Source organism: Artemia franciscana, chromosome 11, assembly GCF_032884065.1.
Source record: "Artemia franciscana chromosome 11, ASM3288406v1, whole genome shotgun sequence".
NCBI classification, from domain to species: domain Eukaryota; kingdom Metazoa; phylum Arthropoda; class Branchiopoda; order Anostraca; family Artemiidae; genus Artemia; species Artemia franciscana.
The window spans coordinates 35167250-35180927 of NC_088873.1; the positions used below are offsets into that span (position 1 = coordinate 35167250).

At 33.4% G+C, this 13678-nt stretch overlaps 1 protein-coding gene across 2 annotated transcripts in view; it reads right to left on the reverse strand.

Moving 5' to 3' along the window:
- Positions 1-13678, reverse strand: part of LOC136033138 (general transcriptional corepressor trfA-like) — a 194996-nt gene that overhangs the window by 112238 nt on the left and 69080 nt on the right. For both annotated transcript variants that reach the window (XM_065713775.1, XM_065713776.1), the window contains exon 3: positions 8503-8638. In XM_065713775.1, coding sequence (XP_065569847.1) covers positions 8503-8638 — 136 coding nt within the window. The remainder of the gene's footprint in view (positions 1-8502; positions 8639-13678) is intronic.

A 13678-nucleotide genomic window follows, 5' to 3' on the forward strand; every position in this document is an offset into this window, starting at 1 on the left:
AACAGGATAATTTTGCATAGTCGTAGCTTTTGGGTAAAAATTAAACTTGTATAATTTTATATATTTGGAATCAGCATATAAAGCCAATTTTTTTAATGTATTATTCAAAATCAAAGTTTCAATTTTTAGGCTTTTGGTTACTGTCGGCCTTAATTGGCAACTGTTTGATATACCCTTTGATTATAATCCAAACTCTAATCGATTAAGCTTAAACCAATTCTTAGTTTTCTAGCTCTGCTGGTTAATGGTAGGTTGCGTTACGCAACGTCAGGAACGTTGCTGGTTTTAATCCTGTTTAAAAAAAAAAAAAAATCAAGAATCAAATTTCTCTCGTTGGTTTCCTTACTCTTTTCTTTGTCCAAACAAAACTTGTTTGTGTACGGGATGAGCAAAACAAGACTGGTATCCTCATTTTTGACAAAGTCTTACACGAAGACCTAATTTGTTGAAAAAATGTTGTTTTTTTTTGGAGAAAAAAACACTAATCTTAATGCTTTTCCCATTAATCAAATTGTGGCTGCTAAATTTGTATTAAAAGATAATAAAACCTGGAAATTAATAATAGAAATGTCAATATAAAAAGACAATTCATGATAATTGTGATGCAACACGAGCAAATAATTCTCAGATATACAAAAATCTCATAATTTGTTTGGGTACAACTTCTTAGCAGAATCTTTTTTTTAAATGCACCATTGAAAGCAGCTTAACGGATTATCTAAGCTTTTCCAAACTAATACTTAAATAAGTTTCACCAAAATTGACGAACCAAAGGCGTCCATATGACGGCCAAGAAAAACATAGATAAACGTTCAAATCCACACCTTGTTTTGCCTATTTGCTGTCATAAATGCTTAAATTCGAAAGACAGGACAAATTCAACGGCTTTTAAATTCTGGAAGTTGGAAAACTGAGGGTTAATGGAGCTAGAGCCTTGTTTTACTAGAAGAAAATATTTAACACATCCTGATCTTGTATTAATCCGATGTATTGACAGCCCCTGCATACGTTTTGACAGTTCTGCTACAACCATATATGACTGTAACCCTACATCCTATGGTTGGTCGTCCCCAAGGGGTAGACCTCGAACCAGGCTCACAGGGCTTTCACATTATATGCGTTTGAAAACCTGAATGAGTGCTTCTTCAGAATTTTTCCTTTGTATTAAAGTTGTTAGTAATATGGTATTGCTTATGGATAGGTTTATAATCATGCAACAGAAGCTAGGAAGCTACCAGGCTTATGGACATATCACAGGCAATTTTCAAATTTATAAAACAAACATATGATGTACGTAATCGTAAGTGCATAGATCTTTACAGAATTCATAAAGAATTTCGTAGTTATGACAACATACTTAAATCTTTTCCTTAAAAAGCGAAAGAATATCACACTTGAATTTTCTCAAGTTGTCAAGAAGTGAAATCCTTACAAGTAATAAGCAATAAAAAGTTTGAAATAAAAAATAGGCACTATGTGTAACGTTAATTAGTCAGCCATGTCGATTTGATTATTTTGTTACATAACCGTTCTTGCGTGTACGGTAGCTGAAGATTCTCAGTGCAGAAATGCGAAGTATAAGATTGACGGGGTCTGGAATAGCCTTCACATATTCACAGAAATATTCACAATCGATTCAGCTTTTCTCAACACCAAAAGTACTCCAGAGTAAGAATGTTTTTGGAATTCGCTTTCTGGGCTTTTCTTTATTTTAAACGCTGTCTTTCATTCTTCGTTCCAAAAAATTTTGTCTGCTTTTTCAAGTAAAAGAAGTTAACTTGGTCTGATGCTGATGGAATTGCAAACCTTGCCGAACACTCTTGGACATTAAAAATTTTTTTTCATAAGATTCCGCGTCTTTTTCCTCAGTCAGCCCCTTGTACTTTGCTGCATCTAGTTGTTTTCTGAATTGTTTTTTTTTTACTTTCCTTGATATAAATTTGTATATCAGTTGACGTACAACGTATTTTTGGGTACTTAAGTGCACTGTGGTCTGTTTATAGCTCTAGAATGCGTGAGATTTCAACACATGGATTGATCGAAGTTGGATTAATTTGCAAGTCAATTGCGGAAAGCATATCGTTTCTGACCTTATAATGAGTTGGAACTTATACGGGGTAAAAATAGTGAGTCTGAATGGACATTAAATGTTGAAAAATACCTTTCCTTGGAATTTTCACTGAAAAATGGAATTTTGATGGAAGCAAATGAAAAAATAAAAAAACGGCCCAACTAGAGTTCTAAAGACGCACCCCGCCTCTCCCCACACACTACATTTTTGTGAATTGAGGCCTCTTATCCATTGTACCACATACTACACTTACACAGCAATACACTACATGATTCGTAACACAAAGATTCAATATACTAAGGAGGTTTATAACTAAAATACTAAGGAGGTTTATAAAATGCTAAAGAGGTATACAACACTATGTACTACAATTCCAGAGCGTTTATAATAATGTGCATAATAAATGCACTACAAAAGTTTCGTAGCACTAAAAAAAAAAAAGATACGGCATTAGACTTTACAGTCCCTACTGTCGGTGCTGATCTCCGTTTCTTGGCCCTTCAGCTATGAAGTGCAATGGGGGGTTGGGGGCCAACCATCCTGTGCTTTCACACACCCTTCCTGTTTACCTTCCCTAGATTTCTCCAGGTACCCATTTAAAGCTGGGTCGACTCTGACTAAGCTTACAGAGTCACGCCACTGACCCTCGTCCCAAACTAAATAATTGGGTACACTGGGATTCGAACCCGCGTCCTCTCAGACGAAGGAGCCTGAATCCAGCGCACCAATCCACTAGCACTAAGGGGATTCATAAAACTAACTATATATTAACTAAGTATATATTATATATTCCTATTCTAGGTAATATTTATTAATATTACTTAACTATTTTAACCATAGACCTGTTTCCATGGTCTCGACCGTTACTAACAGCTTTTTTGTTTTCTCAAGTAAACAAAATTGCTGACTAACAGAAATTTGCTACTGACAGTTCACATAACCGATTGATTTACCTTGAAATTTCGACCTTCGAATGTATACAAAATCGCAAACAGCATTTTAAACTAAAAATGCATGAAAATCCTATCCAGAAGAAATTTATGAAAATCTAATGCAAAGGTGAAAAACATAGAACGTCCACAGTTGTATTTCAAATGAGGAAATTCAACAGTTTCTCTTCTTTGAGTCCTTTATTTATAATCTATCTCATAATAATCTGTCAAAAATTTTTTCAATAAACTTTCAATTTGTTAGAAATATTCAAGAACAACTATCAATATTGATTTTCTGCTATAAATCGAGATCCTACTTGCTATTAAAGCTGTTAGTAAATTGATAGGATGGCGGAAACACATGCCTACAGATAGGAAATTCTAAATTTTGTTTGTCAGTTCAGTTTGCCCTTTTACAAGCATCAAAACTAACAAATACCCTGCGACGCAATGTCATTAAGACTAGGGGTGAGTGGCGAACCATATTTTTAAAAATATAGAGGGGAGGGGCAATTTTGTTGTTTTTTCAATAAAGGTGATAAAACAAAACATTCTTTAATGAGGATTCCAAAATAAGGTATTCTTCAAAATACGGGGAGGATAATAAAAAATATAGAGTATAACCCCTCCCCCAAATTTATACCACTACAAATACCTAAGGGAGATGTGATTTCAGTTCTGCATGCCAAAAATACTTATTAATGTCAATGGGACTAATTCATTAGACTAAGCTACTGCCATCTATCAGTCTTCAGCTGCCAGGTCTCGTGAGTGTACACCCAATATTTTCATATGTTTTTGTCCGATTTTTGATTCCCAGTGCTTCAAGTGTTTTGTGTTTTAAACCCTGATATAAGTTTTATAGGTTTTTCTTCAGTGTTCTATTTGTTCTTGATTAGGTATATAATTATGAACCAAAAGTTAGGATGCTATAGTTTTATTGACTATCATAATCAAGTTTCAAGTTAAAAAGTAACCAAAGATTGTACGCAAAATAAACCTCTTATCATAAAAACCCCTCACCCAAATATATTTGGGTAAGGTTAGATTAAGTAGGGTTAAGATTGAATTTGCGACAGAAACGAATGCCATATTACGAATTTGGATGAAATTTTGATTCTAGAGTTAAGTTTGTTTCTTAGCTATCTGAATAGTCCGCTAATATAGAAACTTACCCAAAAATTGGTTCATGTTAGTTTCTCTTCATGATTATAAACAGCAAGCAGAATCGGCCTATACCATATAGATAAACTAGGTTGCTACCGGGCAAAGGTGGGTCAAGAAGGAGGAGGAGGGGACAAGTTTCCCGGGCTGCACATCAGGGGACGGCAAAACAAGCTAAAGAGTAACATTAAAAAAGTTTTTTGAAAAAAAACTAACTAAATGTTTGAAATTATCTACGATTTAATACCCGAATTTTTGTCAAACATAATTATGCGTTTTCAGTAGCCTCAGGCATTTCCCTTCTGTTTTGCTTTAAGGGTTTATTTTTGTACTGGGATTATAGAGCAATGGAATGGGTGTGGGTGAGGGTCCAACGGTTGTCTGCTGCCCAGTTAGGTAGGTAGTCTTGGTAGGTACTACACTGTTTCAATAGTTTCAAGAGTTTCCAGGGGTACCAATTCACGACATTGTAGGAAGACAAATATTTTTCTGTTTATTTCAATGGAAACACACACACACACACAAAAAAACATTTTTCAAAATATAGGGGCGAAGTCGTTTACAATATCAAAACGAAATATTTCATAACCTACCCCAATTGATGCCCCTGTGAATTTACCCAGATTCTCATATAATTCGTTTGATTTAGGGGTTTCGACAAACCACTCTTTAATGGAATAGATTATAGCACACGTCCCCAATGACATAATGACAGTTTTATTTCGTTTAAGGCTTGATAAACTGATTTAGACCTGATCTAACCTGACTTGATTTAGATTTATGCATTGAAATTAAAATCAAGAGTTTAAGGCATTTTTGGGGAATTGATAAAATAGGCAACTTGAACTACAATGCTAGTACAAATATAACCCTGTACCTGTTTTGACAACCACCGGGGGCTTACGTGCGCACTAGATTTTTTCTTGCAGTTCAGGGATAAAAAAAATAGATCAGATTTGCTGAAAGAAAAGTGATACTTTTAAGACAAAAATTTTAGTATTTCAAATGAAGTACTTGCATCCTAATTCATTCCCAAAATGAACATTGAAGTTGTATGATACCAAAAAAAAACTTTCCCGGTTTTCATATTTCTGATTGTGCAGTAAGTATATTTTTGAGTCTTAAATTATAATCATACTATTATAAGAATATATCATAAATATTATCATGAATCTATTGACTTAATTACTATTTAGTTAGGCTTATGGCTTAGACTATATTTGAGAGGGTAAAGTTCTTTTTAAATTGAAAAGGTCAATCTTTCAAAAGCAGTGAAAATACAATTTAAGTTGATAAAACCAGTACCTTTAATAAATAACAACGTGTAATATATAAATGCCATTGTTTTTCCAGGAAATATATTCAAGTTTACCCTCTAAGCGGAAATTTTATTATTAACAGTATTGACGGTGTGGCAGGGGGAGGAAAATGTACATTTGCCACTCCTCTCCTCCGAACTTAAGAAAAACTTAGATCCAGCACTGTTACCGGGCACACGGCCGGAGGGGTGGATACTTCGTATGACGATGTTAATAGTCATGAGAAAAGGACAAATATATTTTTTTAAAGAAAATCAAAATGCATGCAAAAGACATTTTTCTTTTATTCTAATTTGGTATGATACCATTTTTTTTTAATTTACCAAAAATTTTATAATTTATCCTGGAGTAAGATAGTCATAATGTTCTACTTTTTTCATAGTTATTTTTTGTAATAAAGCTTAACTAAACTCCTAATGACAACAGTTTCAAGCTTTTTTCTCATGCTGGGGTTCCTTACTCCGCCCTTCCACTCAACTACAGTTACTGAGGTTAGACGCTGGTCCACATTCCACTTACACCGTTATGCTGTTTCTAGTTCTAGCCAGATTTCTAGTTCTTATCACATTTTGATGCCAGCATCAGGTCAATCTACTCCTTCTTCGTGTGGGCTCGACACTGTGATAGGTTCGTATGTTATGTCAACTGTATGAATGATCGTTGGAAACATTACTTTATTAAAGTTTGTTAAAATAATTGTCATTTTTTTTAAAGTTTAGTAGTTGGTATTAATTTCAAAAATTCAGCTGTTTATTAAAGTCTACTAATAAAATATGTTGGGGAATAGGGAATGTAGCATCCGTGGCTAAATCCAGAGAGTAGCAGGATTAAAAAATTCAAATTTCTTGTAATTTTAATTACGTAACATATAATATTCGAGTTTTTTTTATCGTTTTAAGGACTTTCCTAATGCTACCAGTATTCTTAGCAAGGGGAGAAAGCAGCTTCTTCAAGTTGAAGACCACCAGTTACTTCCAGTCGTCTATGATCCAAGCAAAATTGATTTGATGGGTGTTAATATCCAATGACATATAACACATATAACAAATACGATTTTCTTTGTTTTTCTACTTTCCAAGAACTGTGAACTTTCGGTCACAAATTTTCAGTTTCTGGCTACGGATTTTCCGGTCTCGGATTTAAAATTTCCTGGCAATTTACTAATGTAAATGCTAACCCTCTTCAATCAATTGAATCGATCCATCTCCAATCAATAAAAATTCAATCTTTACGTTCTGTAAATGCTGACCTTCTGGTCCATATTTTTAACAACAATCCTTTATCTCCATGTCAGCATGGTTTCCTGCAGGAAAATATGTTGAGACTAATCTTTTGAGACATTTAACTGCTGCAACAAATTTTAATACTTCAATTCAATTTGATGTTATATTTGAGGAGTTTCGGGATTTTTTTTTTTGAATTTTTCGATTAAAGGTTGTAAATACAGGTCACTAATTCCAAACAATTGTTAACTTTAATTTTTATTAACCAATTTTTATCACCATACAGCTTAATTTTTATCACCATACAGCTTGGTGACAGCTGCTATTTCTTTTTCGGTTACTATGGTCCAAAGTTCACTCTTTACTATGCATCAACTACCGCTATAACCAAGATATGATTCGAGCTTTACTCTACCAAAGCTTCAATATTGCATGTAAGACCAGCCTCTTATTGTGAAAAAAAGGAAAAACTAGTACAGGTTACTTTCTCTTTCGTGCTCATAAATACCACAGAAGTAGCACTTTGTTATTGACAGCTTGAATGCCTAGTAAAACCTCGAAAAACTCGGAACTAGAGTCAAAACTGACATAAGTGAAGAACTTGGGGAAACACCTTCGGCTATTTTATGATAACTTCATTAGAAACTAGTACCACTGCGACATACTCTGGTATTTAAGAAAAAAATCGAAAGAAAGAAAACAACAATCATTAAGATCACATAAGGCATTAAAATTTTCAATAGTGCGAAAAAAATTAATAACATTATCCACCCTGTAACTAACAATACAAGTAATGAAATGAAAAATGAAAGTAATTCAGAAAATCAATATATAAAGAAATGAAATAACTCATTTGATTAAAAGAAATTAAAATGAATTAGCAAAATAAAATTGATTGTATTAAAAAATTTATAAAAGATGAAAATAAAGTTTTCCAGTTGCATTGCCACTTAATTAGATAGTGCCTGTCGTGACTTTACAAAAAAAGCAGGAAACAAAAGTTATATAAGAGGGGAAAAAAGAGAAAAAAAGAAACCAAAATTGGCACTAAAATAGTAGTAAGTAGAAGTAGGTAGAAGAAGAATTCAAAAAGAGAAATTTATAGCCCAACAGACAAAAATTTAAATGATGGTGAACCTTCACATAAAAATGTTTGCCAAAAACCTGAGTCAAAACTACCACAACATGCACATAACAGCTGAAGGTGGCCAAACTTGGTGTGCAAATTCTGAAGATAAGAATATATACTGAATGAAAGAAAAATAGAGCGCTCATATCAAAGAACGCTCCATTAAGATAAAAAGGGTGCTATTTAAGTTGTCAAGACTTAAGGGAGATATACCTGATAAAGCTAAAATCGATTCTTTGATGCCAGATTCGAGTCCTTTCTTTTTTATATCTAAAGTAAGGGTAGAATGCTCAGGAAAATCAATAAAACAGATCAAATTGCATCGATGTGAAAAGGGTACTGTGGTTGGATCATTACTTGATAAGAATTGCTATGCTAGGAAAACATAGCCCGGGTAAAGTGCCCGAGTACCCAAGTCGAGTCTTTTTTCTTATCTAATTTTGTGGCAGCCCACTAAATTCTATACCCAAGAAATTTGAAAGTAGTTAAAATATAAACCATGGTTGTTACAAATGGAAAACAAGGAAAAACAAATTCCCAGAGGCCTCACTACTTTGAAGCAAATTAAACAAAATTCTGAATAAAAACGAAGTTGAAATTAAAGACTGGGTAAATAAATAATGGGAAAATTTCAGTTTCAACAAGTTTTGAAAAAAAAACTTACCGCGCGGGGACTTGATCGGCTTCTTTTCAGGACTTTTCCATCCCTTGGGAATCAAGGAATCAGGAATAGAAGTTGATCTTGTGAAAGGAGGAGGCGTCTTGGGCTCCGGGGCAACCCAGTCATCGAATGTTTTAACCTGTAATGTATACGCATGCGTTTAATGTGTTTGACAGTAGAAAGCATTGGAACTTTGAAATTTAAAAATACTCGTATAATGTTAAACTAAATGCTCAATCATGGCAAGTTATACACACTTTAACTTACAGTTTCAGAGAAGGGGAGGGGGGGGGGGGGTGGACCAGAGTATAATCTATTCCATGACATGTTTGAAGCGGCATAACTTTTTTTTTCATCAAACATTATTTCTTGAAGCAAGTAATATGAACAAATGTATTTTTTAGAAAGAATATATATGTAAAAATTTTTACCATTTGACTAACTAAAGAGAGGGAGAGATGAGATTCCTTTACTGGTCAATTCACAAAACAAGAATTAAATTAAACAATCATAGCCACTACTAGAAAGACAAATAACCTGTGTATAGTGATTCAATTAATTAATTAATTCACATAATCAATAACAGTAAATAAATACACTAAAAAAATTAAAAAAAAATAATAAAGAGAAGACAGAAAAATGAAAAGAAGAAAGAGATATAAAAAAAAGAAAAAAAGACTAAGCCCTCAATAGGGATCTGCTTTTACACTGTATCTCGACCAAGTAGGAACTTTTTGACCTGTGATTTAAATGAAGAAACTGATTCAGAGCCCCTAATGCTCTATAATTAGTATAAAAATTGCTTGTCCAAATAGTACACTCATATACAATATAAGGTTGGATAATCATTCCATAGATAATCTTTAAAAATGAAACTGGGAAAATCCAAAGACTAAAGAGAGAGTAATTTTTCTAATTAGGCAGTGGCAATTAAAGTAAAAAGGCGGCACGTGAAGTCGGTGCCCAAACAACTTTTTGAATCGAAAAGGAAGAAAAATAAAAAGAGCAGAAGTAAGATTTTACTAATGGGCTGCCTACTTTTCGTCGTATATATCTTGGAGTGTCATATGTGCTGCACAGTTCCACCACATGTGGGAAAGTCTACCATGTTTGGTGCAGTTCCCATAACACCGCCACGTTTGGCGCCAACCACCTGGACAAAGCAATTTCTGAAAGCTTATATCCCTTCGGATTTTATGTTAATTAGATTCCTGGTGTTCAGAGGTGAAATTGCTCCAAGGTGGCAGCAAAGTGTGCATGTTTGAGGGAAAAAATCAGGTTTAAAATAGCCTAACTTTTAAAATAGCCTAACTTTTATTTTTGTCTTTCACTCATGACTATCTTTTCATAAGATATTATTAACTTGATTAAGAGCATTTAATCATGATTTACAAAGATATTTTAAAAGAAAAATTGACAGGCATGACAATTCCAGGACAATATGAGGCGAATTGTAATAATTAAAGAAACCCATTTAAAGTTTTTCCAACCGTGAATTTTTCAATGCCACAAAACTTTGAACTTTCGCGTGATATCCATCTATTTTGCACACTTTATAGTTGTGTAGTGTAAAACGCCTCTTACAGCGTTTAACTCGCCTTTATGCAGTAAAAGCTTTCCAAAAAACCTTTGTGAAGTGATAGAATATAGTAAATTCTAGCTAATAGTTTACTGGAACCCATCTAGATACTTAAATGGCAATAAGAAATTCTATCTAAGAAATATCAAAGGATTTCTCCCCCTCCCTAAGCGCAACATTAACGGGAAAACACTTCTTTTTAAAACACTCAGAAACATCTTAATATTCTGTATTCACAACTGGAAGCCTCTATTTGTTTCACAATGAAAAAAAGAGAAAAAAATATATTGAAAAAAAATTAAACCCCGTTGTGGCAAAATGGACTTGGCTCGGCGTTTGATTTCTGCTGCCAAAAGGTTGGATGACAGCCTTTCTACCTGTCCGTATGAAAAAAAAAAAAAAAAAAAAAAAAAAACCAGCCTGTCCATCAGTGGCAGTGGAAAATCTTTATCCTTTAAAAAAAAAACAACAAATTAACACATGTAAGAAAATAACCTAAAAATCTGAGAAAAACAACTAATCGCTATTCAAAGAAAAAGAAAAAGGAAAGCAACTCACGTATGATAAACAATAGTTGCTGTTTTTGTAAGAATATCCAAAATAGCGATCAAAAGTAAGAACAAGGAAGGGAAAATGTTGGATCATATTGTGAATTAAATAAGAAATAACATGTTTTTTTTTCAAATGAAAGTAGGGAACGACATTAAAACTTCAAACAAACAATCCTTATATTTAGTTTTATAGTGCATTAAAAATATTTCTTATTACGAACTAACGGCCTTTATGCTTGTGCAGTCGCTCTTAAAGAATTGGAACAACAAGTCACTTATCGTAAAGAGCAATGGGTTGAAGTATTAACATTGTTCTTTACTTTCACTCGAAAAAACTATTGTAAAATAATTAAATTTCTTATCACACACACACATACACATATACATACATATACATATACATATATATATATATATATATATATATATATATATATATATATATATATATATATATATATATTATATAAATATATATATATATATATATATATATATATATATATATATATATATATATATATATATATATATATATATATATATATATATATATATATATATATATATATATTTATATTTATATATATATACGTATATATATTTATATATACCAATTTTTAAATGGTTATCCTTCCTTTCTCATTTTCATTTTCTCATTAAAGGCATGGCGGTCTATATTATATGTAATCTATACTCCGCACTTTAAACAGGAGGCTAATTTCCATGATGTTCATTAAAGCGTCAATTCAGGAGATGAGAAAGGCAGATTATAGATAAAATTCTTGAAGATCTGGAAGATACAGTAAGATATTGCACTAGCATGTTAAGAAATTGAGAGGAAGTAGTCAGTTTGGGCTTGTCCCTGTTAAAGATAGGAATGATGCCTGATTTAGTGATAAGGAAAGTGTTGAAGAGAGATGGGCAGAATATTCTGAGAATGTATTGAACCATGATAAAGTTGCAGAAAACAATATAAAATATTAAATTTTTTGAAAATATGAAATTTAAGGAAATTTATTTTGTGAGCGAGAGTTAGAGACGGAACTAAAATAGACCGAACTGGAAAAATGACTAGGTATCCGGTGGTATATAAACTTACAAAAGGGTGGTTGCGAATTTAGAGATAAACTACTGAAGATTACGAAAAAGGATAAGGATAAAGACCCTTCAGAACCATTCCTGGCATATTGGGTTCCAAACAGAAGTTTCAGCTGCTGGATTTATTTTAGAGGGATAGGAAACAAGTTTATCGCTCGACATCGCTGCAAAGGGGATCGATCCGAAGTCCAATATTTTCAAGCAGAGCATCAATCCACGTTCTACCACAGAATAACTGAAGATTATGAGCTATGATTTTTGAAAAAGAGGAAGCAGCTAATGATTTTTGAGAATCTAGTAGTTAAACCCATTTATAAGGAAGGTGATTAGAGTCAGCTTTGTAATTACATAGGCATCGGCTTAGTCTTCGTAAGAAGCAAATTACTTAGCATGATGATACTAAGTGCTATTGAGTTAAATAATACGATATATAAGATTTAAGAAGTGAATTCTGTGGAAGGGTAGGGTTTAGTCACGTTATCTAGGCCTTTAAAACAAGAAAGGTAAATATGCTTGCCCAAATTTTACAGGTAAAAAAGACAGATTGCCAAAAATTGTGCTTTTTGGCCATCCATCGTGGGTAGATGTATGAAAAGTAGACCCTCCCCTAATGGGATGGAAAAAGTCATAAAGGAGGATTTAAAGGAAACTTGAAGCTTATGGGAGGGTGTAAAGAGTGAAGCTTTGAATGGGCTAGGGTGCAGGGGGAGCATGCCCAGCTGTTTCCGCCTCAGGTAGCCTGGTGTTTGAGTGAGTTTTTAGGAATAGTAGCAATAAGATTAGCATCTTGCTGTTCAGATGTTCCTGAACCAGTCAATTTTATGCCTAGATTTAGCAAAATCGTAGTTGTACAATGTGAATTGAAAACGTGATAAGAATATAAGACATGCGCAAATAATTTCAATTTTCTGTTAAATAGTATCATGGAGTTCAACACAAGTACTCATTATTCTATTCATTGTTATAAAATGTTCGGTAATCTTTTTATGTGGTCCTGTGGAGAAAATTCGTAATGACCACCTTAGTTTTATCATAAGTGGCAGAATGAGGAAATTCTTGTCTTTCATGACTATAATTGTCAAAAAAGCATGCTAGCAGACTAGGCGAATTTCCGCTGATAGTAAAGGTTGAATCGGGTTAACAAATAAGAAAGCTTAGCTTACAAATATTAAGACAGAATATGAACCTCTTGATAACCTCTTGGAAACTTGATAACCTCTTCCGGCATCTGCTGTCTCAGTTGTTGGACGGTTTGACAAATAATAGTTCTCATTTAGTTGGAAATCAAATACAACCAAATTAGGAAAGTAAATAGAAGGACGTTTTTGCCTCATAAGCATGGGCATATACAAGCGGTATTTTTTTTATAATTTTATTTGACGTTTTCACTTTGGACTGACCATGATTTGGCTGGATAATAGCAGATGGTGCTGGCTGTTTTTTTTCTCAGAGTGGAATTGAGAGTATTTTTCGTATCAATTTCCCTTGCTCTCTGTATTGGAATTGTATGGATTGGGCAAGAAACTTGAGCGTCCACAAAAATTGGTACAGACAAAAGTTCCGTCTTGTATTTTAAAAAAATTATAAAACACGTTGGATAGTTGAACGATTCAGACGTTTGGTTGAACTATCTAAACTTGTCTATTTACTTGCAGATTTCATTCGAGACTAGCTTGAAAAACGTTTCCAAAGTTTTGGAAATAACTGCCTTCAGCACATCCTGGGAATCAACTGATCTGATAGAATTACAAACGCATCCATACGTGATAGAACAAAGCAACCGTTGATACTTCAGAAATTATTAAATAGCACATGGCAGTATTGTGGCCACATGACCTTGGGCGATAACAGGCTCTTTCATGATGGTTGTTGCTGGGTATCCCCCGGCATTAGAAGGCATGAAGGACAAAAAGTGATCCTAACCCGGTGCTTAGAGAAGGATACGACA